Below are 22,602 nucleotides of genomic sequence, written 5' to 3'. Positions count from 1 at the left end.
TCCGGCGCTGCGAGCAAGGCTGGGCCCGGGCTAGCGGCCCCGAGGCCCCCGCCCGCGCTCCGCCGGTCTTCCCCTGGTCTGCGGGACGCTCTTCGGGGCCGCCCCTCGCGCTCTCCCATTGGCTCTGCCCGTCGTCCCGCCTCTGCCCCCGCTCCTCGTTGGCTCGCCTCCCGGACCGTGTCCCCGCCCCCCGCCGCTCTCCATCTCCGGGCGGAGAAGCGCCGCGGCCATGAACCCGTTATTCGGCCCCAACCTCTTCCTCCTGCAGCAGGAGCAGCAGGGCCTGGCCGGGCCGCTCGGGGGCCCCTCGCTAGGGGGCGGCGATTACCTGGGCGGGGGCGGGGAGCTGCCCGCGGGCCCCGCGGCCGCGGCGGCGGCGGCTCCGGGCGTCCCCCCGTGGGAGCCGCTGGCCGGCCCGGGCCCCGCGCCCTCGCCGCCGCCCGGCGCCATGGCCCTCCGCAACGACCTGGGCTCCAACATCAACGTGCTCAAGACGCTCAACCTGCGCTTCCGCTGCTTCCTGGCCAAGGTGCACGAGCTGGAGCGGCGCAACCGGCTGCTGGAGAAGCAGCTGCAGCAGGCGCTGCAGGAGGGCCCGCAGGCCCGGCGGGGCCCGGCGCGCCGGGACCAGGCCGTGCAGACCGGCTTCGTCGGCCCCATCCGGCCCCCGGGGCTGGCCCTCGGGGCCTGGCCCGCCGCGCGGGGCCTCGGCGCCTCCCCGGCCGCCGCCGCCGCGCTGGCCCCGGCCGCGACCCCGGCCCCGGCTCACTCCGCGCCCTCGGCCGCCCCCTACTCCTCGGCCGCCCGCTTCATGCCCGGGACCATCTGGTCCTTCTCGCACGCTCGCAGGCTGGGGCCGGGGCTGGAGCCCACGCTGGTGCAGGGGCCCGGCCTGTCGTGGGTGCACCCCGACGGCGTGGGCGTGCAGATCGACACCATCACCCCCGAGATCCGAGCCCTCTACAACGTGCTGGCCAAGGTGAAGCGCGAGCGGGACGAGTACAAGCGCAGGTGAGGCTCGCGGGGCGGAGCCGGCCGACGGAGCCCAGCGCGGGGGGCCGGGGGCCGGGGGCCGGGGGCGACCCGGCCGCGGAGGACCCCGGGGACAGGCAGCCACCCCCACCCCTCGCTGAGAGATTTTTCCAGAATCCAGAAGACTCGGGGTTCAGCCCCAATTGCAAGGAGGCAGCTCAGGGAAGAAAGTAATGGAAAGAAGTAGTCATGTTTGAGAAGTTGGGGTTTTTGTTCCTTGTGACTTTACTTCCCCCTCCTCCGTGTTGCAGTGTTCGGAGAGTTACGCCAGTTGGGATCTTGATAGGGTGTGACTAGGAGATGAGCCCGGAGATGTCTGCGTAGGGCTTCCTTTTTCCCCCTTAGCAGTCCCACTAGTCATAGGGCCCAACCCTGACTATATGAGCGCATTGGGGTCAGTGTGCAGGAAACAGAAGTAAATGGCATAAAAGAGAAATGTTTTATCTCTACAAATTTAACCATCTGGGGAGAGGGGAATGTATTAGGGCAAGCTTACAATTCCATTATTTCCCAAAGTGAGGTCCGAGAATACCGGGACACCAGCCAGCTGGGTTCCCATGAGATAAGTTTACAAAGTCAGAGAAGACTTTTCGGCAAGGATCAACCAAGTGGGACAATAGGAATTATAGGAACAAGGGACTAATAATTTTTATTGGGAGAGTGGAGGCTTTGCGTAGAGAGAGAGAGAGACAAACAATGATTAGAGGGACATTGCAGCTGGAGAAAGGGCCAAGTTAGAAAAAGTTGGTAAGACTCCATGTAGACACACCCTATGAGCACAGAGAAGTGAGGACTGGGGTCCTGGGCGGCCCTGTATCTGAAGGGTCATGCAGGTTCGTGAGATCCCCTACTAGATGTCCCTTCAAGAGCCCCATAGCCTAATTCTCTCAAAAGAACAAAACAAAAACCAAGGCAATGGGGCTCTAGGAATCCAGTAGGGGAGAAGGAATGGGTAGATTCCTAAGAAGTGATGATAGTTTCACCATTATGTCCCACTGAAGAGAAAAGAGGTGTCAGCTGGCAGAGACTGTTATTTCAGGTTTCCAGTGTTTTTACCACTCACTGATCATCTATCTCTCTTAGGCAGTTCTAGAAATGCCACTGTTGTTGTTTTTAACTTTTAACTCTGTCACTTTTCTTATCAAAGGGTTATTGTGCTTTAAGATTTACAAAGCACAGATTCTATTTATAAATTTTAAAATTATATTCATATGTTTATATAATTATAATAAATTGTCATTTTATAAATTCATAAATTGAAGTGTTTGGGGATGGCAGGGATAAGTGATGATTTGTGAAGTAATAGGTTTGGATATGGCTGAATGTGTTCACAATTTTTTTGGGGGGAAGTATATAACCAGAAGATTTTCTGGTGGTTTGGAAGAGATCAGATTTTTCATTGAAGCCTCTTCTGCCCTTCCTTGCCCCCTTTTGGATCTAATTCTAACCTTCTGGCCGCCTGTATGGACTTTAAGGACTTAGTTACTTTGAGATCTTAGTAAAATATTGTTTAAGATGAGTTTGACCTTGTACTTTTAGAGATTCATGTAATTGCAGTATGTTATGGAAGGGGGTAAGTTTTTGGATGGACCCAATCCATTCCAGTGACAATTGGTTTTTTTTTTTTTTTTTTTTTTTTTTTGGTCTAGAATGGTTTGCCCTTGGTCCAGCAGACTAAGGTAGCACTAGGAGTTATTATTATCCCTTGGGAACAGCTTTGCTCATAACACTGCAGTACCCTGATGTGTCGAGGTCTTTGTAGCCAGCATTGTTTGGGATTTGACGCACATTCTTTCATCCTAAACCCTCTCTTTTTCTTGTCCTCTTTATATAAACCCTCATGATGTCATTCTAATCTAGACTTTCTGGCCCCAGTCTGGGAGGCAGAGAATATGAATATATACATGTTGAATTGACAGTTGAGACTTCCTGGCTTCTATTTTCTGCTTTAGACTTTTGTGACCTGAAAAGAGGCTCTTCTTGTGGGTTTTTTTTTTTATTATAAAATGGAGAAAACAACCCCTGCTCTCTTTTCAACATAGGGATCAGTAAAGCTCACTCATAACGGTGCTTTATACATATCTCCTTAGAAGACAGGTGTTTAGAGGAAAATAGAAACTAACCTCAGAACCTAATTCTAAAGCTCTCTGTAGGAACCCACATTGTAAATGAGGCCAGAGTACAATGAAATTCTTTTGTAACCAGGATGGCAGGGCTACTTAAAACTGCCTCTTGAGCAACAGCTGAACTAATCTCTGGTGCTGTGTGAACATGGACAAGTCACTTAGCCCCTCTGTCACTTTTCTTATCTATTAACATGGTATCAATAATACCAATAGTGCCTACTTCACAGAGTTGTGAAGGACTTCACAAGCCTTAAAGTTACTCTACAAATGTGAGCTGCTTTTTTGATTTTTAGCCATAGATTTCTCCACAAGTTTCTTCTACTTATTGCTTAGGGTAGCAGGAATAGCACTTAAGATTTGCAAGTCACTTGAAAGACATTCTCTTCTTAGATATATCAGCTCTGTGGACCAACTTCTATTATTATCTCTGATTTAAAGATAAAGAAATAGAGGCCCAGAAACATTGGATGGCTTGCCCAGTGTTACATTTGGGAGAAACTGAGGTGGGTTTTGGATCCTAGTCTCCTGATGCTAAATCTGGTACTCAGGGTACCTTGGTATTTCTCTAAGAGTAAAGGGATTAGATTTATTCTATGAATTGACTTAATCTCTTAGACTTTGTCTAGCTGCTCCAGAGCTAAAACCAATGGCTAGAAATGATAGGGACACAAATATGGTAGAGAACAAATAACATGTTCCTCATTACAGAAAGTGTTCACCTCTGTCTAGATTGTTATAGAGGGGATTCCTGCAGGGGAGGGAAGCTTGGATTAAATATCCAAGGTCCTTTCTAGCCCCTAAGAATCTGATTCTGCTTCAGTAACTATAATGTTGGGACACACCCAAAAAGTGTACCCACCTTAATGGATTCTTCAGTATGACAAATAGCACTTAGATTTCAGGGTATTTATTTAAAACAAATTGAGGTCTGCTTTGCCATGTTAAAGTCTTCCTCTAACTCTGTAATTAGATTCCTCCATTTAGTTTCTTCCTGGATTGGTGGGGTTCATACCAAAACTGCTTTCTGTTCTCCCTAATGCACCTTGCTCAAAATTATGTGTTAATTTTTGCCTTCCCCCATTCCAAGGAAAATCTGATAAAAGAAACTCAGCAGCAGTACTTTACCAGCTTTGACAAGTAGCCTGAGAGGCATAGTTTCAGGAACCTAGGTGAGCAGGAATTTGGGGCATAGAAGGCTCCTAGAGAAGGGCTGGAGACAGCAGTAGCAGTGGCTGGCCTCCTCCCTGGTCTGCCTTGGGTGAGTGTATTGGGGTGGCCATGGGAGGCAGTCGAACTGATGTCGAGGAGTTATTATTAGGAACACTGCAATGCAGATGGGGAGTGAGGGATCTAGCAGAGTAAGGTGAGAATGGGCCAGATGAGAAAGGACAATGAAAAGAAGAATGACTAAAATGAGAAAAGAGAAGGAATAGAGAGGAGAGCAAGAGAGAGAGAGAGAGAGAGAGAGAGAGAGATGAAATCCTTGAGCAGTGCAGTATTTGTTTTTATGATACACAGTTTTCTTGCTTTCTCTCTTCATAACCTTACATCTTAAAAGTCTGTCTCTCTGTATCTTACTCTTTGTGTTTTGGGAGAAATTTCTTCCTTTCTCCAGAATATACTCTGAAGTGATGGGTTAATATAGATGGAGAGTAGGGAACTTGGGCAGGGGGATCATGTTTAAGAGATAGCTACTATCTTGGCCCGACTGGAGGTAACATTTGAGACAGTTTAATGAAATCATCCCCTAAGCAGTAACATCCATCCTGTGATGTTATGGATAATTCTCCAGTGGTCACCAAGCATCTATTATGTGCTTATATATCCATGGACTTTAGGATTTGAAAAACTAGCTCTACAAGATGTGATTTTCCCTGGCTGTAGGGTTGGGAGCAATTCAAGGTCTGCCTTGTTATAATATGGCTTCTGGTGAAGTAGTATGGCGTGGTGGAAAGATTGATGAATTTTGGAGTCAGAAGACAGCTGGTTCATATTCTTTTTCTGACATTAGCTTCTGTGGCTATAGTCAAGTTAGCCTGCTAACTCTGAATTTAAGTTTTATTATCTGTTAGAAAAGGCTTATTAAGTCAGAAGTGCTTGCTTGCTTCATTAGATTTTAGGGGAGTATTAGATGAGATAATGCAAATAAAGCATTTTGCAACCCTACAGATGTAAGCTGCAATTCTTTTATCAACCCCAACCCCATCTCTAAAAGATACTTCTACTATTAGCTTCCAATCTCAATCAGTAACCTTTCCGAAAGGGCTGCATTTCTAATTCTGATGTCTTTCCCTTTGGCCTGAATTTAACCAAGATGCCCCAAACTCCTTTTGTCCATTGCTTTGTGGCCCAAGGGTCAGCCCTTCTAATGGTTCCCTGGGGTTTACTCAAAGGTAGATGAGGGTGGGAAGAACCTGGAACTTAAGGGTTTGACTTCCGAGCATCATCTGGATTTGCTGCTGACAAACTCTGTTGATGCGGTATGTGTCCTGCAGATGCTTTTACAGGGTTAAATGGCCCCACAGGAGGCAGGGGAGCAGGCTAGAGGAGCTCTGTTCTGGTGCAGGCAGGAGGCGGGAGACCGGATCTTTGGAACTGAAGGTGGGAGACTGGGCTGGGTGGACCTGGTGTCTGGTGTGGGCAGGAGGTGGGAGGTAGGTCAGCAAGGCAGCTCCTTGGAGCTGGGGTAAGAGAAAGCTGGGTCTGGTGTCTGGTAGCTGGCCAGAAGATGACAGGAAAGCAGTTGGTGAGTTTGTCAATTCGTCAGCATCTACTGGAGCCTCCCAGTAAGGGCCACACCCAGGCTGTGGTGCAGCTACTCAGAGCAGCTGAAGTCCACCTAGCATTCATTAAGTATCTGCTGTGTGGAGATACAAAAAAAACCCCCAAAAAACTAAACTAAATAGCTCTTTACAAGGAGTTCACTGTTAGACTTCCAGCCCACAGCCCTCCTTTTGCAAGGAGTCAGACCTTAGATGCTTTTATTGGCTCCTTTTGTTTCCCCTGGAAGTCTAGGAGAGGAAGAAAAGAGGGGCATACTGGAATTGAGAGGATTTTGTACCAATGTCCTCTCCACTCTTTCAGGTGGGAAGAAGAATATACAGTTCGGGTCCAGTTGCAAGAGCGTGTGAATGAGCTTCAGGAGGTGAGGGTGACCTCTGCCCATCTCCCCAATTTGACCCTGGGTGCAAGTTTCCCCAATATCTTTCTTTGACTGTGATCCTCTCTTACCATCCCTTGGCTATGCCACTAATGCCAGGGCATTTTTTCTGAACACAGGAAGCCCAAGAAGCTGATGCTTGCCAGGAAGAGCTTGCAATGAAGGTGGAGCAACTCAAAGCTGAGTTGGTGGTTTTCAAGGGACTCATGAGTAATGTAAATACAGTCATTAATATCTCTTGCTTGCTTGGAAAATTAGACCTTTTCCTTTTTTTTTTTTAATTACTGTTAATTCTTATATCCATTCTCTTTTTCCTGCCCTTTGGGCCTATAAAAGAAAAGAAGAAAGTAAAACCATTTCAAAATATGGGAATTTATTAGCAAGATACTTTCTTACCTTGTGTGTCTAAAGTCTGTCTTATCTTTCTTGACAGAAAAGCTCTGTGGTTCATGTGTAGAGGGCCCTGCATATTGTGGTTATTGTGTGTTTTTGCTGTCATGTCATGAGTATAGACTGCACTCGCACTCGTCACTCTTCTTTCTTCTCTGTCTGGCATAGAACCTGACTGAACTGGACACAAAGATTCAGGAGAAAGCCATGAAAGTGGACATGGACATCTGCCGTCGAATAGACATTACTGCCAAACTGTGTGATGTGGCCCAGCAGCGCAACTGTGAGGACATGATCAAGATGTTCCAGGTAAGAGTCCTTTTTTGTCCTTCTAGATTTCTTCAAGGACAAGGAGGCCATGGGCCCCAGGCTTCTCCCAAGTTTCACATCTCTGGCATGTCCTGAGTTGGTAAGAGGAGGGTTGGGACAGATGGAGACATTGTCATTTTTAGCCTGGAGTTTAAGCCCTTCCCTCTTTCCAGAGGGTCCTTACCTAAGGAACTGGGGACATATGGTGGTTCTGAGCCTGGGGGTGGGGTGGGGCAAGGAGCAGCCTCTGAAAGGAGGTTTGTGAAGCTCTCACTAACACCATCTCTCCCCTTCCCTCTCTCTCTCTTTACCCTCTGTCTGCTTCTCTTTTCTTTCCTTTCATATGCCTCTTTTCTTGCTTTTCCCACAGAAGAAGCTGGTTAGTTTCAATCTCCTGCAAGTTCATTAATGCTTCTACCCCTGTTTCTAAACTAGCCAGGAGGTTTGGCTATCAATTTTGACCCACTTGGCTTTTCAATGCAATTTTTTTTCTCTTTCTCTACCCCTTCCCTTCCCTTCCCCCATCTTCTCTCCTCTACTTTCTCTTTTCCACTTTTCTTTCTTTGTGTCTCTTTTATCCCCTTCTCTCCCTGCTTCTGGATCTGGGTGTAATTAAAGGTCTCCTGTGTAGAAAATTCATCTTCATCGTTGTAGTTATTAGTTCTATCATTGTGTTCAGGATTTTTTTAAATCACTTTTTAGCTTCTTCACATATTTACATGGTCATAATCAGTTCATATCCTTTGTCTCTCTTTTCCCTACCTCTTCTTGCCTTGCCAATTTTAATTCTTGATTCCATCCTTTCCTATGTATCTGTCTTTTTGTAACTTTCTGTGTTTCTGTGCCTGTCTTTATAATTCTCTGTCTTTGTCTCTGCCCCAATTTTTCCTGCTGGTTTGTCTTTCCTTCTTTCCCCTATCCTTTCCTGCCCCTCCCCCTGCCCTTTCTCCTCACGCACCTGGCCTCGTCTCTGTAGTCTCTGCACTTGTCTCCCATTAAGGTCCCATCCATGGGGGGGCGGAAGCGGGATCGAAAACCTGTCATCGAGGAGGACACCTCCCTGTCTGAAAGTGATGGGCCCCACCAACCTGATGGGGATGAGGATGAGAGCACAGCCCTCAGCATCAATGAGGAGATGCAGCGTATGCTCAACCAGCTGTGAGTCTCATAGGCCCCACCCCTCAGCACCCTCTGCAGCAAGGTCCCTACTCTTCCCTAGAGAGGCTGGAGTTTCCCCAACAGTGTTCTCCTGGAAAAGCTTGCCCACCCATCCATTTTTACTGACGCATGGGTTCCCCTATCTCCAGGCGGGAGTATGATTTTGAGGACGACTGTGACAGCCTGACTTGGGAGGAGACCGAGGAGACACTGCTACTCTGGGAGGATTTCTCAGGCTATGCCATGGCAGCTGCAGAGGCCCAGGGAGAGGTAACGCTCCTCTCAGCCTCAGGCCCCATGCCCCACTTCAGGCCTCCTCCTGCCCTGCCCTTTCTTCTTTCCTTTGTTCACTCTTTCTGTCTTGTGTGACATCCTTTTTGTACATCCTTTTATTTTCCTTTCTCCTGCTCTTTTTTTCTGCTCGCTTTTTAAAAAAACCGTTTCTCTCTTTTTCCCCTTTGCCTTGTCCTTATTGAACGGTCACCCTCCCATTGGTCTCTACCTCTCTGTTGCTGCTACTACTCCCTTGCTTCCCTGTGATTCCCAGCAGCAGGAGGACAGTCTGGAGAAAGTCATTAAGGACACAGAATCTCTGTTCAAAACCCGGGAGAAGGAATACCAGGAGACCATCGACCAGATAGAGGTGAGAAAGTGACATATGGATAGGTGAGTTGATAGACCCACATGAATATTCTAAGGAGTAACAGTTACCTAGGAATGCTAGTGGCCAAGTCCAGACATCATTGAACTGAGGTGCTAGTAGTGGTGTGGGTGACCCATTACCTTCATAGAGAGCACGCACCCTTTTCATAACTTGCGTTGGACTAGAAATTGGTCATCTCTTCATCTGTCTAGGTCTTCATATAATGTGGTAACAGGAAAGTGGTATTAGTCTTCAGCTAGACTGTTCTTAAGACTATTGGGCCTTGATTGGAAGCCATTCCAGTTTCATAGAATCTGCCAAATTTTGTTCTGTGGGGATTTTGAGGGAGTAGATGTCTTTCTTTCTCCCACAGGAGAGTAATCTTATTCTCCTCAGTTATAAGCTAAGTTCAGTGCCCTGGCTTCTTATTCTGTGATGAAGCTCAAAAGGCTTTCCCAGCAGTGGAAAAATGGAAATTTTATTCTTTGCAACTTTGTTTCAATACCTTAAATGCCTTTGTAGGGATAAAGGCTCTTTCATCTCTTCCCACAGGCCTTGGGGAGTCTCCTGGTAATAATTATGAGAACTGTGCTTAGGTCAAATCTGTAAGGGCTCAGACAATGGTTCTTGTTTTTCCCAATATAAGGAAGTGTTGAGATGACAGAGGGTGTTGGACAATATCTCTTCTTTGTTTCTCTTCTGTGGATAATAGGTCTTTTTTTTTTTTTTTTTTTGCAAGGCAAATGGGATTAAGTGGCTTGCCCAAGGCCACACAGCCAGGTAATTACTAAGTGTCTGAGACCGGATTTGAACCCAGGTACTCCTGACTCCAGGGCCAGTGCTTTATCCACTGTGCCATCTAGCTGCCCCGGATAATAGGTCTTAAGGATCTGGCTAATATCCTATAACTCATATTTATTCCTATATCTTCCCATTTCTGCATTTTAGCAATAAAATCAAAATAAATATTCCCCTTTTCTTTTCACATGTACGTTTTTTTTCTTGCTAGGAAACTAGTAGGCTGTTTTCCCAGCAGGGACTATTAGTAGCAGAAATTTCTCTGAAGAAGTTCATTTTATCCATGTCCAAGAAGAAAAATGATAGGCACAGCCAAATCAGTCACAATGGCTGAAGTTTGGGAACTGCTGATCTGCATTATCTTCTATAACTACTGAAATATTTCTTGCCTCTTGTTTCTGATGATCTTTGACTGTAGGTTCAGGACAGTGTTTAGTCAACTGGAGACTCAGTGCCAGGGCTTTGGTCTCTGTCTAGACCTGAATCAAAGGCTCTAAAGGTCCAAACTTTTACTTCAAAATGGAAGAAAATAAAAGGAAATCCTTAATGCAGATACCTCTTTTTAAGTACCTCAAAATGGCCCTGCCCTCCCTCTTTTTTCACAGGATGCCTCTTGGGAAGGATACAGAGAAATGGCAATGATATGGATGAGGTCACAGGGATTGGGAGGAGATGGAAGGGCATGTGGTATTGGAGTTAGTTGAAGGGACTGAGTATTTAGCTTATAATAGAGAAGACTTTAGGGACATGATTGCTATCTTCATTATTTGGGTCTTTTTGATTGGATGACTTCTAGACACCTCAAAAACCACATGATCACAATAGAACTCATTATCTCTCTCCCCCATACCTGCCTTTTTTTTTTAAGAAAGGGATAGAAAAATTAGAGTTTTAAGAGAAGAAAGGGACACACACACACACACACACACACACACACACACACAGAGAAAAGAACAGCCAAGCAGTGTTGGCTGGGCCATTGTCAGAGAAGACTGAGGCAGCCCATACCTGCCTTTCTTAAGAATTTCTCTGCTTCTGTTAGTACAACAGTATTTTTTTTTTTTGGTCACTCAGCTTAACTTCAGTGTCATACTCAAACTCTTCTCTCCTGCCCATATGTTTAATCAGGTGCCAAATCATAAACCTTGTACCAAGCAATCTACCTTTACAATGTTTCTTGAGTTTGTCTTTCTCTTTTCTCACACAGTGAACATCTGGGTGTAGGCCCTCTTCCCTTCTTGCCTAGACTTGTATTAAGTCTTTTAATTGTTTTCCTTGCCTCAAGTCTTTCCCTTTTCTAAGCTGTTCAACTCTAGCAACTCCCTGCTTTCTTTGTGTTAAAATGCAAACTCTGTGCTTGATATTTAAAGCTCTTCATAACCTGGCTTCAACCTATTCAAACTATTATATCTGATCTAGCCAAATTATCTGCCTTGCTGTTCCTCAAGTACAATTTCTTCTTTTCCTCAATATTTCCTCTAGTTTCTTTTGAGATTTCGATCAGATACCTCCTGTATATGTATGTAGGGATCTCTCTCTATATATATATATATTATATATCACATTTATTTTCTATATTTTCATTTGTGAGCCTGTTGTCTCTCCTGATAGAATGTTAACTTCTTGAGGGCAGGGGCTATTTCCATGTTTACAGTACTGAGCACAGTTCTTATTAAGCATCCATAGATGTTTAATAAAAATTTGTTAATTGATCAATTAGTTTGAAAAGTTGTGCTTTAGAAGGATTAGATTTACTTTGGCATTAAAGGTCAGAATTGGAAACTCTAGACTGCAAGTGGCAAGGAGGTGGCTGAGCCTCATGGTAAGGAAAAAACTGTAGAATGTGAGAGCGATCTGCTGCAGAAGATATTGGGGCTACTCACTGAAAGATCTTTAAGTCAAGATTATGGAAGATGTTCAGGGAAGAGCTGGACATCCTCAGTGCCTTCCAATTCTTCACATTCTATGATACAGAAGGGTGAGGAAGTCCAAATTCCAGTCATCTTTTCCAATATTTTTTTACTCAAGACAGTGTTACTTAATAAAGGAGGACAAGAATCTCAGAGATTGAGGTTAGCTGTTGAGTGTTGGCAAATCAAGGTTTGGATTGGTTGCATATTCTCCTTAATTTCTGAATAAAATGGAACCTCCTTAATGACAAGGTGTATTTCATTTTTGTCTATGATCTCCTAAAAGTGTCTGGAACATAGTAGGCAATGAATGTTCAACATTTGATTCCCATTCCTAGTTAAGAATGTTGACAAAGGCACTTGTTCTGCAAACTGTACTCTTAGAACTTGCTTGGAGCACACGTTGCTTAAGTCTGCTGCCTGTGTCAAACTTCATTCCCTCCCACCCCGACAGGTGTTTTCCCAGAATTTATGATTTTCCAAGCTGTCTTTCTTGCCTGCTCTCTTTTCTTCTCTGTTCCAGTTTTTTTGTTTTCTTCATTCCCAGTTTGAGGATCTGGAAACCAACCAGGAATAGTTTTATTAGTTTGCTCCTATCTCAGCCCTCATCCTTTGAATGCAGTTATGAGAATTCCATCCTGGTCTCTTTGTTGCCCTTTCCACTTTGACCTTAGTTCTTTGTTTTAGGCTTGGAAGATAGACCATCAACTCAGATCTTCCTTTCTAACCAACTTCTGAAGCCATCTCAAAAAGCTTTTCTTCTGGGAAAGCTAACCTCAGTGTACGTAAAAGTCACAGTAACATTGTTCCTTCTAAGCCATGCTGTCAAGACGTCCTCTCTGTCTTTCTCCATCTTTAGTCTTGTAAATAATATACAGAAGTCATCAAAGTAATTTTATTTATACTTTTCTTACCAAGTCAATCCTGCCCTCATTTCTTCTTTTTCCAACTATCTTCATCTTTTTTCGACTCTCCTTATGATCACATTAATAGAATATAAGCCTAGAGCAGATACTTAGCATTCCTCCACGAACCTGTTTTCCATGAAAACCAAAGAAAAAGGGAATAGTATATTCAGCATTTTTTAGGCTCACCCAAGTTTATTTAAATCCTTGAGTACATGACTGCTTGGTTCACCCATCCCCCACTTCCAGCTGCCCCTAAAAGTCAAATATGGACCAGCCTGGCTCCTTCAAATATAAATTTCTTAAGCGGTAGTAACAGGTGCCACAGGATCCCTTTGGCATGTAAAAACTAACTCTTGCTACCCTATTCCCTTTCTAGTTGGAACTGGCTACAGCCAAGAATGACATGAACCGACACCTACACGAGTACATGGAAATGTGTAGTATGAAACGGGGTCTCGACGTGCAGATGGAGACCTGCCGCCGTCTCATCACCCAGTCTGGAGACCGGTAAGGGTCCTTGGCATACCGGCTCCTCCTTGCCTCTGGACCTGGAGAAGGAGGGATCCCAGACAAGGCTGAGTGACTGTGAAGCCCAGTTGACTATTTCTATAGAGGTCTGCTCAGGTTCATTGTTCTAACAGCCTCTATGCATGTCAGCCTAGATAGTTAAATGAAATCTACAGTGGGTTGTTCAGCTCTATTCCTCATACTCCACTGTTTTGGTCTCCCTTGTCTTTCTTCCCATTTTCCAGGGTAGTTTTGAAAGTTGGCAGAGTCTGGAAGGGTCAGTATAGGGGCTGGGAAGAGAGACTTAGCTTATTCATTCCCTCAGTATCACCAATTATGTGAATAAGGACTATTCAGTTTTGGAGAGGAAAATGGCCTTGGGTGGGGTGTGTAGGTAAATTCCATGTAAATTCCAGTAAATCCCACCCCTTTTTTTGGGTCCTAACCAGGCTACACACAAAATGTTCTGGTCCTGCCTCATACTGGCTAGATTTTGAGAGTTAATGATCCACCCTGCAGTGTCTCAGACAACTCTTTAAGACTTTAAATTCACAACCATTGGTGGATCTGCCCTGATCTTGGCCAAATCTTAGGGCTAAATGCTTTTAGACAGTTTCTCCCTCCTGACCAAAACCTGCACTAATTCTGTGTGGCTTCAGTCTGAGTGAGTTTAGTGCTTGTTGTCCAAATGAGCCTGCTTCTTCCTAGAAAGGTTGGGCAAAGGGAGACGGAGACAGACCCCTTCATGAAATTTTCCTTGTTCTAATGTAGTAATTATTTTCTTTCAGAAAGTCTCCTGCTTTCTCTGCAGTCCAACCTAATGAACCGCCACCAAGTGAGACAGATGACTCTGATCGTGATCTTTCTTCTGATAGCTCCATGAGATAGGGGTTTCATCTCCATCTTAGGTCTTACTTGACATCTCCCTCAACCAGGGAAATGACAGCACTGGAGTTGGGGGAAAGCAGATGTCACTTGTATCTTCAGTTTGGAATAAAGATCATTCCTTAGCCCTTCCTCCCTGGGGGGGAGGGGGTGGGATGTTACTGAATATGAATACACCATTGCACCAAACCCAGTCCTAGGGTGCTGGGGAGCACTGCTCCCTTTCTTCTTCCTCATTACCCCCAGTTTTCTGTGGTGGGTTCTGGTCTCAAATCAGATTCTCAGCAAAAAAAAGGGGGAATTCCTGAATGTTCAGTAATCGGTGCCCACTGCTGCCTCATATTGAGAAGTATTAAGATTTATATAGTGTGGTTCCTTACATCCTCCATCATTCTGTGAAACAGATCTCCCACTACTGCTGCCTAGAGTCATTTGACTGTTTCTTGACCCCCATACTGGTGCTAATTGGCCCATGTACTGGTGTAAACTGGACTAAGCCAGAAGTCTCAGGGCCAGTGAAATATGCTTTAGTATGGAGGAAAGCAGGGTGAAAGATTGGGGAGTCTGCTATTCCCCATGTCTAATTCAGGTTCTGTTGCTGGTTGCAGTGTATCATATGTGTAGGTATGTTTTCTTTTCCCATAGTTATCATGTATTAAAAGGGCCTTGATACCCCACCTCTGAGGGTCATTTCTTTTGGACTGGCGGAGGTCTTACCCAATATTTTAGAGAATAAGACCACAAATTTTTAGAGAACCTGGGTATCCCTGCCCAAGCCTTTTTCAACCTTCCTTGGCCTATTTTCTCAACTTTCGATGAAGGGGATTGGATTAACTCAGAGGTTCCTTGCAATCTTGAATCTTTGAGCCTATGAAATTTTCAATGAGGTTGGAGGTTGTGTTTGTGCACCTTGCTATTCTACTCTATTCGGCCAGTTTGAATGTGGTATTGTGGTAATAGATTCAACAGCCTCCCAAACTATCCTTCACCCCAATTTCCAAAAATGCTACTCTGTACTCCAGGAGATGGCTTCTTTGACTTAAGACTGAAAGGCCCATTACTAGGAAAATAGCCACAGAGGATCTGTCTAGATAATCATCATTCTCAGACTGAGAAGGAACATTGCTTAGTTCCATATGATGAATATTTTTAACAGCTCTAGTAATTGCTTTTCCTTGTTACTGGCAACATTGGGTCTATCTCGGGTATAACCAACTCCTAACTCAAATTCAAAGAATAGAGCCTAATCCTCCCACGTAAAAATATAAAAACACTGACACACAGCCACAAACCCAACTCCTAACTGTTGATCACTGAGATCATTAAGTTGTTTGTTTCAGAAAAGACAGGTAGACAAACACGCTGAATATGGTGACTTTATTGATGGTACACAATAAAGGACTCTAGACTTCTCCCCCCTACAGGGGTGCTTTGGGACAAGGATGTGAATGGGGCACAGGATCCCTGGTAGAGGAACGCATGTTAGGGATGTGGGCTCCCCAGTGATGTAACTTTTTTTTTTTTGGCTGGGGATGAAGATTCATCCATGGCTTCCCATTTTATTCTTTGGAGGCCATGAAGACCATGAGGTCGACTACGCGGTTGCTATAACCATACTCGTTGTCATACCTAGGAAGATGAAAGACGGGTCAGAATGTAGGTAGCTTTAGGAGGGCAACTATGACATACACCCAATTCTGTTAAATTCCTTCATCTCCCCCCGACTCCCCAGAAAAACCACACAAAATTCACCTTCATTGTGCTACATACCATGAAATAAGCTTGACAAAGTGGTCGTTGAGGGCAATGCCAGCGCCTGCATCAAAGGTAGAAGAGTGGGTGTCGCTATTAAAGTCACAGGATACAACCTGGTCCTCTGTGTAGCCCAGGATGCCCTTCAAGGGTCCCTCTGATGCTTGCTTCATCACTTTCTTGATGTCATCATATTTGGCCTAGAAGATAAAAAAAACGGAAGGATTCAAATTAGTATGTTGCTGCCATTCCAGCCTATAATCCATTAAGCAGAGAATCTGAAAGTTCACTTTGTCTAATGCTACACTTACAGGTTTCTCCAGGCGGCAGGTCAGATCCACAACAGATACATTGGGAGTGGGAACACGGAAAGCCATGCCTGTGAGCTTTCTGCAGAGAGAATATTGTATTATAATAAAAATATCTCAAATTGTTTACTCCATAACCTCTTCAGGACAGAGAACCATAAATCAGGATGCTCTTACCCATTCAACTCAGGGATGACCTTGCCTACAGCCTTAGCAGCTCCAGTGGAAGCAGGGATGATGTTTTGGGCAGCACCACGCCCATCACGCCACAGCTTGCCAGAGGGACCATCCACAGTCTTCTGGGTAGCAGTAATAGCATGCACTGTGGTCTGTAATGAGAGGTAACCATAACTAAAACCCTTAGGGTGATGTTATGACACCCCCCATCCCTCAACACCCCTATAGATTATTTTGTTGTACAATGAGAAACAAAGGGGCCCAACTTTCACCACCCTGTGGAGCCCACATCCCTATCCATACCATGAGTCCTTCCACAATGCCAAAGTTGTCATGAATGACCTTGGCCAAGGGGGCCAAGCAGTTGGTGGTGCAGGAGGCATTACTGAGGAAGGAAAGAAGACAAATCAGGGCAAGATGTTCCAATCTAGACTTCTTTGTATTTGTCTGCAATTTCCTTTTATTCTAGTGCAACACATGTCCCTTCCTCCTCCCTTCTCTGGGCAAGGTCAACTCATATTTACTATCTTAAACCATTTTATCATCAAACATACTCACCTGACAATCTTAAGGGAATTATCATATTTCTCATGGTTCACTCCCATCACGAACATTGGGGCATCAGCAGAGGGGGCAGAGATAATGACCCGTTTGGCTCCACCCTTCAAGTGAGCCTGAGGCAGGGGAAAAGAGAAGGAAGTTACAAGAGTCTGGCCCCACCCTTCCTAATAGACAGGCTCCAATGCCCATTTTTCTAGGGAGATGACTTATCTCCCAAAGAAAAGGTCTTTACCCTAGAAAGGTTGACCCCATAACTCACCCCAGCCTTCTCCATGGTGGTAAAGACACCAGTGGACTCTACAACATACTCAGCTCCAGCATCTCCCCATTTAATATTGGTGGGATCCCGCCTACAAGGATAAAGAAGCCATGATCACCCACTGCACACTTTCTATCTTCCCAAACCCCAATGTTCCTACCCTGTCTTCCATACTCACTCCTGGAAGATGCTAATAGCTTTTCCATTGATCACCAGCTTTCCATTCTCAGCTTTGACAGTGCCCTTGAACTTGCCATGGGTGGAATCATATTGAAACATATAAACCTAAAGGTGACAAGGGTGTAGGAAACTTCATTAATGGCAGAAGAAACAGCTGCTTTCATCCTTTCCCCTCTTCCTGCTCAGACCTTAACTGCCCCAAGTTAATAAGCCATCATTTACCATGTAGTTGAGGTCAATGAAGGGATCATTGATGGCCACAATATCTACTCTGCCAGACATGAGTGCAGCCCTGGTCACCAGACGCCCAATGCGGCCAAATCTGTCAGGAAAGGAGAAAACAAAAGCAGTGAAAAAATTGGGGGGGAAGCTAAGAAAAGTAAGGGTTTCAGGCCAATCATTTTCCTAATAGGCAATAATATATGGTTAGTTTGAGAGTCAAGAGGCCCTTGGTTCAAATTCCATTGATAAAATTTTTTAGAAACCCAGGGCAGGTATCAACCTCTCGGTATTCTAGAGACTGCAGAAGAAGTGCTAACCTGTAGGGGGAGAGATTGTTCCCTCTTTATGATTCTCAAGGAAAAAGTGCCACAGGCAAGCAGTTCATGTCATCCATTAATTTGACACCATGAATATGGCTTCTCCATAGTATCTACCTTGGTATCTGCCAGGATCCCACCCCCAGTCAGCTTCTTGGCTTTCAGCCCTGAGGTAGAAGACTTTAGTCAGAATTCTAGCACTCAAAGGGCAGGATTAAAGGTTAGAAATTAACCCATGAAAAAGTGTCAAAACAATTCCTCCCTCCCTCTAAAAGAGCCATGGAATATCTTTAGTCCTAACTTGCACTACCCAACCACCTAATTTCAGAATTCTAATTTGATTAGATTTTTGCCACTTAATGATCATTGGAGAAGTTCTTTCTTCCCCAATATTAAGGGTTTTATAATGTTCTATGAAGGAGAAAGCAATGCTAGGTTCCCTGACTACATACAGAAAGGTCAGGTGGTTATATTTAGCTCTAGGGTGGGGTGAGGGAGATCTGGTTTCTGGGAGCCAAAATGGAGAGGACAGGGTTCCTGGGGATCAGATACCTAATCCTCAAGATGACCTTTTCAGGGCTGGCCTTTTGGGCAGGATTAGTTCTAAGGATGGGGAAACCCAATAGATACACATGTTGTAAAGGCAAGAAAATGAAAGGGACATGCTGCCATGTTAATAATAGGTTCAGAGAGGGAATTTTCATTTCTATACATCCATGACTCAGCATTAGCTTACAGCCACCACACCCCCCACAAATCACTTCTGGATGAAGGGGTTCTACAGAAATCCTAAATCACAGGGAAATTAGGAGGGAAGAAGGGACAAGATTTTTTCAGGATAAGGAACTAGGCTGGGGAAAGCTATCTGTTTAAAAAAAAAACCCCAAAAGAAACTGAACTAGAGCATTCTATTATCTAAGATTTTTGGCAGATTGAAAGTCCTGTAATTTGAGGGAGATCAGGGTGGAGTAAAATGATTAAGTGTTTTCTGGAAACCCCAATTGAGAAACAGAGGCAGCCAGGGTTTGGAGGTGTCCTGGTGCCTTTTTCCTAGCAGGAAGTGTTTGCCTTCACCTTGGGGTAGGTGCTAAGGAGGGTGAGTCAGGGAAGGGGAGTGGAAGAAGAGGATGAGGCTCCCTAACGGTGGCACACTCATTTCCTTCCCTATTGCAACATGGCTGCCCGGGTGACCCAGAGGAAAAGGCGCCCTCTCCCTGAAGTGAGGAGAATTAGCTCATGTGGGGGAGGGCAGGGGCCCTTGCCCGGGCCCTCATCCCCTCCCCCACGTGGCCCAGGAGGCGGGAAAGGGCAGAAGAGGGATACAGGGACAATCCTCTTCGGATCTTTGCACCCCGTTGCAACAGCTGGGACAGCTGCGGGGGGGCTGCTAGCCCAGGGACACAATAGCGTTTAGGCAGAAACGCGGGCTGGGCTCATGCCTCTGACCTTGGAGTCTCCTCGGAGGCTTGCACCTGCCCTCCCCAAGGGTCTCACACGGCTGCCTAGCGCGCGGCGAACCCCTGGGGTTCGGGCGCCTGGTTTGTGCCCACCCCCTCCTCCCTCGGGAGCCTGCCGGGATCCTACTCACCCGTTGACTCCGACCTTCACCATCTTGGCTCAGGAATGCGACTGACCAGGGCAGCGGATCCTGGGGGCAGAAGATGCGGCAGTCAGGGAGCCCTCCCCCCACGCGCCCCCCAGGTCTCACCACACACCCCTAGCTGTGCGTGGGGTGCAATCCTCCCGGAAACCGCGCAGCGGGGCTCCCCCACCCCGCCTTCCATTCACCCATCCCAGGGATGCGCAGGGCGCCAGCCTCCATCCTCGCCCCGCGCCGCCTCACGTCCGGGGGGCCGGGTCTCACCGCCCGCCCCCTGGAGCCCCGAATTCCACCCTCGCTCTAAACAGATCCCGGCCGGCCCCTCTGAGGCACCTTCCCGTCCCCTTAGGGAGGGAAGGGGCGAGGGTGCCGGTGCCCGCTCCCGCCTCGCCCCGCCCCACCCCCACCGCCCCGGCCCCGGCCCTTCTCCCCCGGGACGACTTACCTTGCAGGGAGCTTGGAGAAGAGCTGAGAGCGCAAAGGGAGGAGCGAGCCCGCTTTTATCCAAGTCCGGGCGGCAGCCCCGCCCCCTATACTGCGCAACCAGTCCCGGGGCTGGGGCGCCCGGGCTACGTGCGGCCCTAAAACTCCGAGCAGCTGCGGACGCGCTCCCCTCCCTCCCCACCTCCCCTCCCCATCCCCGCCTGCATTCTGGGCCCCCCCGGCCGGGCGCTGGGGGGGGGGGGGGCACGGGCCGCTGCAGAATTGGGGGGGGTGTTGGACATGGCTGCAGGAATCCGGGAGGAAGGGAGGCGATTGGGTGAGGCACGGTGGGGGGCAGAGGCACGGGCTGCTGTGAGAGGATGGGGGTGGGGTAGAGGTTGTGGAATTCTGCACGTACAGAGGAGCTAGCTTATATGGAAAGGACTTCAACTGGAGGCTGCGCATCCAAGGCTTGGTCTTTGTGATGAGGGCTCCGCGGCCACCCCTGGTCACAGACAGACACACGGACATGCACACACACTCTTCCCTTCTCCAGTTGCACGGGCAGCCTTCCCAGCCTGGAGAGCCTTTCCCCTTTCATCCCCGCCTCTCGGAATGCCAGGTTTCCGTCTCGACTCCCCTAAAGCTGCGCATTTTTCTGCCTTTCCCAGCCTGGTTACTTTGTATCTTCATTTAGAAAGGAAGCCCGAGAGCAAGCACAGTGAAGCCTTTTGCCCTTGCCTTCCTAGCGGCCCAGAAGATAGTAGGTGCTTCTTACACCTGCTTTCAAACCCGATTTCCACACTGTGACCTTGGAATGTCAATTAAGTTCTTCAGGTCTCCGGTTCCTTATCTCAGTAAGGCTCACCTTCCGGAGTTCAAATCTGCCCTCAGACCCTGCCTAGCCGCGTGACCTTGGCTAAGTCACTTCACCCTGTTGGCCGCAGGTTCTTCATTTGTAAAATGAACTGGAGAAGGAAATAGCAACGCATTCCAGTATCTCTGCCAAGAAAACCCCAAATTGGGTCATGAAGAGTTGGACCCAGATGAAAAAACGTCTGAACACCAGCAAAAAAGGGGCTAACCCCATTTCACTACCTGTCCCACTTAGTGTGGCTACTGTGAGGGAATTTCTTTTCAAGATTTTAGGAGCTATCTAGGAAAGAAATCCGTGGGAAGCCCGAAAACTAAGGATTCTGACTAAATGAGAGATCAGGACTCAGACAACAGGGCAGAGGAGGAGAGGAAAGGACATTGGATTTGGAATGAAAGGCGTGGGTTCTAATCTTTGCTGTTATTTACTTCCCTGTGACCTTGGAAAATGATTCTTCTCATCTGGGAAACGAAACATTTGTACTAAACAAATTTTTCATCCAGTTCTAAGACTTATGAACAGCATAGGAAGCACCGTGAGAATGTGGCCACACTGTGTAGTTTAAGTCAGCCCTGCTGCCCTTCAGCTCCATTTTCCACTTTCTTTTCTGGTTAGAGAGAGGGACTGCTTTTCTCCCTCTGGAGACCTGAAAAGGTACCTCTCCTCCAGTCTTTACGGTAGTGACGAAGGAACAGCTGAGGACCAGGCAGGGGTGGGGCTCCCCAGTCCCCATTTCCCCCCTCCCCCCCTGCTTTGGCGGCCAGGCTGTGTTGGTATCACAAAGGCCTTCGGCCTCTGGCAGATTCTCCCCCGGACTAAAGGGAGAGAGTCGAGGGAGGCTTCTCTAGCTGAAGGCTTTCTTCTGGAACAGGAAAAAGCCGCCTGGAGGGAGACTAGATAATTGAGACTGATTACATCTGTGCCAGCCTGAAGGTTCCAAATCGCTTTGTTACTTTGCTACTGGAAGCCTTGGGTACTGTGGGCTGGCTGGGTGGGAGGGGAGCGGATCTCCCTGCTCCCCTCCTCCCACACTGCTCTAAAGAGGGAGCAAATCACCCTGGTTACAGCTAGGATGAGGAGGAATGGCACAGAAAGATGTAAGCTTCTGGAAACCTGGGAGCTGCCTAGTACTGATGGAGAATACAGTGCTTCTTTCATGATGGCATAGGGGGTGTGAGGCCCTCGGGTTCCTTCTGTCCTGGGATGCCTGGAACAGTCTAGAAGTTCCTTGGTCTAGGAGTATCAATTGTGGTCAGTGTTACTGAGTTAAAAGGAGGGTATCAGAGGGACAGAAAGCTCCATTCCAATAAGTTAGCTGTTTCAGGAAGGAGTGTAGAAGGAGTTGGTTATTTCCTTTACTTCCCTTAAGGCCCCAATTTCCATCTAAAGAGGGGATAATCTATAATTGCTCTAAATTCTGAATCTAAACATGAAGTCATCTTGGGAATGGAGCTAAGGGCGTGAGAATGGAATCTTGTTGCATTTAAAGAAATTTAAGAAATGGAGATAGGACAGCAGGTTCCAGGGTGGGGGGTATCCTGGGGGCTCTTTGCTGGCTTAGGGAAATTTGAGCTCCGCCCCCCGCCCCTCTCCCGAAAAAGCTGGAGGCTAAATTTAGCTGAGTGATAACCTTTACTTTAAAGGTTAAGAAAGGGTAGTGGTGCTCCTCAGTCTGCCTGTCACTTAGCATGTCCTGTCCTTTTCCAAAGACTGTTCCCATCTTCAGTGGCTTCTAGGCCAATTTGTAGACATGCTTGGCAATCGGTTCATGGACTTAATGAGGCATCAGAGAGGGAAGGGGGTGGGGTGCCTCTGAGCAAAGAGGAGACTGTTGCTTTTGGTCTTGTGGAAAGCAGCAGAAACAAGTTCCAGGGAAGGGGATACGTGAGCCTATTCATGCAACCATGCAGCATATCATCTGCTCAGAGAGGAGTGCTTTCTCCACTGTGGCCCCTTTGGGGTACAAGACTGACTACTCTGAGGACCTTCTGCTTTAGGATCCCTTCTTAAGTAACAGTTCAGTTCCTCTTCTACTCCCACCCCAGAAAGGGCAGCTCAAACTTGGGAGAGAACTATCTACTGTGTCATGACACAGGCACGATC

The 22,602-nt window shown here is 46.9% G+C and overlaps 2 protein-coding genes across 5 annotated transcripts; one reads left to right on the top strand and one right to left on the bottom strand.

The window, feature by feature from the left end:
• Positions 1–193: 193 nt before the first annotated feature.
• IFFO1 (intermediate filament family orphan 1) lies at positions 194–15,367 on the top strand. Of its 4 annotated transcripts, none has more exons than XM_074194453.1 (9): positions 194–1,011; positions 6,243–6,303; positions 6,438–6,533; positions 6,877–7,017; positions 8,018–8,175; positions 8,325–8,445; positions 8,723–8,818; positions 12,811–12,941; positions 13,730–15,367. In XM_074194453.1, the coding sequence occupies exons 1-9, from the start codon at positions 230–232 to the stop codon at positions 13,827–13,829; spliced, it is 1,686 nt and encodes a 561-aa protein (XP_074050554.1). In that variant the 5' UTR covers positions 194–229; the 3' UTR covers positions 13,830–15,367. The 4 variants fall into 4 exon arrangements, with proteins under 4 accessions (XP_074050554.1, XP_074050555.1, XP_074050553.1 ...); XM_074194454.1 differs by having other exon boundaries at positions 195–1,011; positions 8,726–8,818; XM_074194452.1 differs by having other exon boundaries at positions 195–1,011; positions 7,994–8,175; positions 8,726–8,818.
• On the bottom strand, positions 15,187–19,692 carry GAPDH (glyceraldehyde-3-phosphate dehydrogenase). Its single transcript, XM_074194456.1, has 11 exons — positions 19,648–19,692; positions 19,191–19,250; positions 17,286–17,385; positions 17,062–17,168; positions 16,884–16,974; positions 16,622–16,737; positions 16,367–16,448; positions 16,064–16,215; positions 15,890–15,968; positions 15,597–15,778; positions 15,187–15,455 (listed from the first exon to the last, which is right to left on the bottom strand). The coding sequence occupies exons 2-11, from the start codon at positions 19,211–19,213 to the stop codon at positions 15,386–15,388; spliced, it is 1,002 nt and encodes a 333-aa protein (XP_074050557.1). The 5' UTR covers positions 19,214–19,250; positions 19,648–19,692; the 3' UTR covers positions 15,187–15,385.
• Positions 19,693–22,602: the final 2,910 nt, after the last annotated feature.

Source organism: Macrotis lagotis, chromosome 7, assembly GCF_037893015.1.
Source record: "Macrotis lagotis isolate mMagLag1 chromosome 7, bilby.v1.9.chrom.fasta, whole genome shotgun sequence".
Taxonomy (NCBI): Eukaryota; Metazoa; Chordata; class Mammalia; order Peramelemorphia; family Peramelidae; genus Macrotis; species Macrotis lagotis.
Note: the sequence above shows the minus strand (reverse complement) of the source record. Positions and strands in the feature narration are given on the sequence as shown.